General features: G+C 37.3%; 1 protein-coding gene across 1 annotated transcript; it reads right to left on the bottom strand.

Moving 5' to 3' along the window:
• Positions 1–368: 368 nt before the first annotated feature.
• On the bottom strand, positions 369–1,215 carry LOC107808440 (uncharacterized). The gene has a single exon (XM_016632964.2). It carries the CDS (start codon positions 942–944, stop codon positions 384–386), a length of 561 nt encoding a protein of 186 aa, XP_016488450.2. The 5' UTR covers positions 945–1,215; the 3' UTR covers positions 369–383.
• Positions 1,216–4,021: the final 2,806 nt, after the last annotated feature.

The following is a 4,021-nucleotide window of genomic DNA, read 5'->3' as shown; positions in this document are numbered from 1 at the left end:
GCATGACAACTTTTGTTTTGAGCAAAGGTATCAGAAGTCGTCCGCATGATGAAACTCACTTGGACTATAGTGTTCCAAATTCATAAACAATTGCAGCGATCAAAAGAGTCGCAGACACTGCGACTACATTGTTTCCTTCAATTCTTTCAGGACCTAGGTAAGGATCTCTAAGCATGATAAAGAAGAAATAGTTCCTGGAACAAAGTAAGATCAGTCTATATGAAGACAAGACCTTCACATCAGCTGTAGTTCAAACAACATTTTCCTTCTCCTCCCTGCAGACAAAGCAACAATTTTGATTTGATAAGTCGATCACAATGTAAACATGTACTAGTAGAATTCATATTTTTTGTTTATGGAAACATTGAAGCAAACAGAATATACTAGGTCCACAGTTGAAGATAAGCCTCCATCTCCTCATCTAAACCAGTAGCAGCTTTTGCAATCAAAGCTTCTCCTTCCATAGCAATCTTGCTTTCCACCATCTCCTCTATCTCCGCCATAGCCTTCGATCGATTCAGTGCCTGCTCTGCTCCTTCATTTTGAGACTCTGAATCATCTTCAAACAGTTTTTCCCAGAACTCGCGATTCTTATCATTTTTAGCAGTTGCTTCTTTCTGTTGCTCATTAGAACTTACTGAGCCACCAGCAGAGTTTGATGTCTGTCCAATCCCATCCTGGACAGAGTTAGCCACACGATCTGGCGACTCTACCATTTGTGGCCTCTTTCTTGTGTCATTGCTGCTAGAATCTTCCCTGACTTTCGATTTCTTGACAAATAGCTCCAAAATATTGCTAATTTCTGTATCCTTTCTGCATCCTTTCATAGTAGGAAACAAAACTCTCATGTTTTCTTGTCTATCTTTCAACTTCTGAAGTTCTATCTTCAGACTAATGTTATCATTCCTCAACTTCTCCACCTCCTCTTCCAAATTATCCTTCATTGGATCAACACAAGAACTATGCGAACCTTGTTGTGGCTTATTGGTTTTGGATAGTTGAATCCTGCTTTTGATATTCTTCAGCCAGTGCTTTTTCCCAGCTCGAAACCATGGATTTGCATACTCACTTTTGTAAGAACAAACCTTCTTAAAACCCTGAGATTCATTCTTTCTTGTCAAATCAATCCAAATTTTCACTTCAAATAGAAAAAGGAAACAAAGCAACAGCTTTCAAGAAACCGAATCCGGATTCATAAAAGCACCACATGCACACTAATTACTACAACAACAACAACAACAATAACAACAACAACAAACCCATTGAGTTCCCACAAGTGGGGTCTGGGGAAGGTAAGATGTACTCAGCCTTACACCTACCTTGTAATTACAACGTTAAATTAAGACGATGACATTGAGGCCACATAGATGTTGAGCTAACAAAAAAAAGGGGGAGGGTATGGAAGAGAAGCCAAAATTTCAAGAAACAATAAAAATGAGAAAAATATCATAGCAAACATATCAGAAGGTACAGAAGTGGAAAATGCAGTAAAAAGTCATAGTTGTTGAGCTAGTAACAAAAAATAGGAACACAACACAGAAAACATACTAATAGAGAAGTTAAATTTGCAGAATACTCACATAGTTGTTGAGCTGGTAAATGAAGCTGGATAAGTTGCTATGTTTGAAGTACTTTGGAAGAACTTCAATAGCAAACTTGTTAGTATCAGTAATAAGAAAACTGGTTTTGCCAGAAGTCCAATGTATGAAGGGATCAGTTTCAGGATCTTCCAACATTTCAAATGTCTTCAACAGAAATGGTGGCGGAGAGACGCCTCGCAATCCGGTGAGTCTCCGTCCACGGCCAGCATCACCTCCTCTTCTTCCTTCCGATCCAATAATAGCAGCACCATTTTCAGCATTTTCTTGATTGTTGTTCTCCATTTTTGGGTTGGTTCGGTATGAGATTGTTTTTCTTTGAAACCTTTTGAGAGAATATGAAAGTAAGTGAAAGAATTGATCATGCATGCAAATGAGTTAAATAGGTGTGTGAAACATAACATATATTATGAAATCATACGTTTTCAGGTACGTACAAATGCAGAGTATGGCATTAGAATCAAGACCATGCGATTTTTACTTTCCCTTTTATTTTAGTGTTATATTGGTCACACACAACAGCCAGCTGCTACAGAAGTACAGCTCACTCTTTTTTTACGCCAGCTGCTAATTATAGTTATGGATATTACCTCTATGTTTCAATATCAAGCATCTAAACCCCTATTTTATGAGGACCAATACTCCAATAGTGTAACCACATGCATCGAAGGGTGGTCAATCGAACACCCTTCGTCTAAAGATTATACTATATATATATAAATTTATATTGTGTATGTAGGTCAAAAAATATTTTTTAAATATGTATATTTAATTTTTAACACGCTTCGCGAAATTCTTGGCTTCGCCAATGATGAGGATCCTATGCAAAAATGTTGCATAAAATATCTAATTATTTCAATAGATTAAACAAGGGGGTTTAAGTGTTTGATATTGAAATATAAGGATATTTGTGTAGAATTTTCGTTTTATAGGGGATTTTAATTAGTATTTGATTGGGGTCTATATATATATATATCTGCAAGTCAGTCACATTATAATGGCGTTTAGAACAATTTGTACTTTTGACTAACTACTAGTAGAATATATTCTTCGTATAGCAAACCATTTAGTGTGGAAAATCAGCCCTTAAAGCTAATCCTAGCCATTATAACTATTTACCCATTACGCATGGGATTGTGGATAAAAGATAAGGGGATGCCAACAAGCTATATTTTCTACTACTATTTTCTTTTAAATTTTGTTTTACTAGTAAAATGCTTTTCTTCACGAAATTATATTATCAATATTTGGTTTTCTTAATTAATAATTTCTCTTGTCTTATGACCGATATATAAACATAATTGTCAGCCTTTAATTATTCAAAATTATCACCACAGCTATCCATGCTTTAATTAATTTATCCCTGCAAGTTACAATTTTTTATCATTCTTTGGGGCGAGAGGAGCTTTTCGTACTCTGGTCTACCGGCTTGATTCTTACAAATTAGTAAAAATAGCACGTGCTAGCCAGTTTTCGGACTGGTCATTCAAAAATAGTCAACATTTATAAAATCATTGAAAAATAATCACTATTTTACTGCAACAGGGACCGGTCCAGCATAATATACTGGAGATCTGTGATCACTTGATTTACAAGTAAATTCAATGTTCCGAGGCCTTAAAAATCTCCTTTTATCTCACCTCGATTTGCGTGCATGGTCCGAACGTATATACGGAACGCTTTTATGTGGAAGTTTGATAAAAATACTAATTTGGCCTTTAAAATTAAATTTAAGTTGACTTCGGTCAACATTTTGGGTAAACGGACCCTAACCCAAACCCGTGATTTGACTGCCCTTGAGGGTCCATAGAAAAATATGGGACTTGGGCGTATGCCCGAAATCGAATTCCGAGGTCCCAGTCCGAGAAATGAATTTTCGAAGAAAATTGTTTAACTGAAATTTTAAGAGTTTTTGAAAATTTGAACGTATTTGAAATTGATGGTATCAGGGCCGTATCTTTGTTTCGGAGCCCGGTACAGGTTTTATATAGTATTTAGGTTGAGCATGTAAAATTTGGTAAGAAATGAACTTGAAATGACGTGAATCGGACCCTCGGTTGTTAAAATTTGAACTTGAGAGTTATGGAGATTTTCCTTGATTTTGATGCTAAACTCGTAGTTTGAGATATAAATTTGGCGATTTGATCGCACGAGTAAGTTCATATGATGTTTTTGAGTTAGTATGCAGGTTTGGTTTGGAGCCCCGAGGGCTCGGGTGAGTTAGTATGCTCAGGACGCGAACGCGAAGCATTGGGGGTGTTACCCTTCGCAAACGCGGCCTGGCTATCGCGAACGCGAAGGCCACTTGACCGGGAACTGGGGGAAGGGATTTTACCCTAAGCGAACGCGACGTAGGTCTCGCGAATGCGAAGGTCAGGGGGGTTAACCCTTCGCGAACGTGATAGGTTTATCGTGAACGCGAA

This window comes from Nicotiana tabacum, chromosome 3, assembly GCF_000715075.1.
Source record: "Nicotiana tabacum cultivar K326 chromosome 3, ASM71507v2, whole genome shotgun sequence".
Lineage (NCBI taxonomy): Eukaryota > Viridiplantae > Streptophyta > Magnoliopsida > Solanales > Solanaceae > Nicotiana > Nicotiana tabacum.
Note: the sequence above shows the minus strand (reverse complement) of the source record. Positions and strands in the feature narration are given on the sequence as shown.

Coding starts and splice junctions, on each gene's coding strand:
- LOC107808440 (XM_016632964.2), bottom strand. CDS start 944: ATGAAGGATAATTTGGAAGAGGAGGTGGAGAAGTTGAGGAATGATAAC.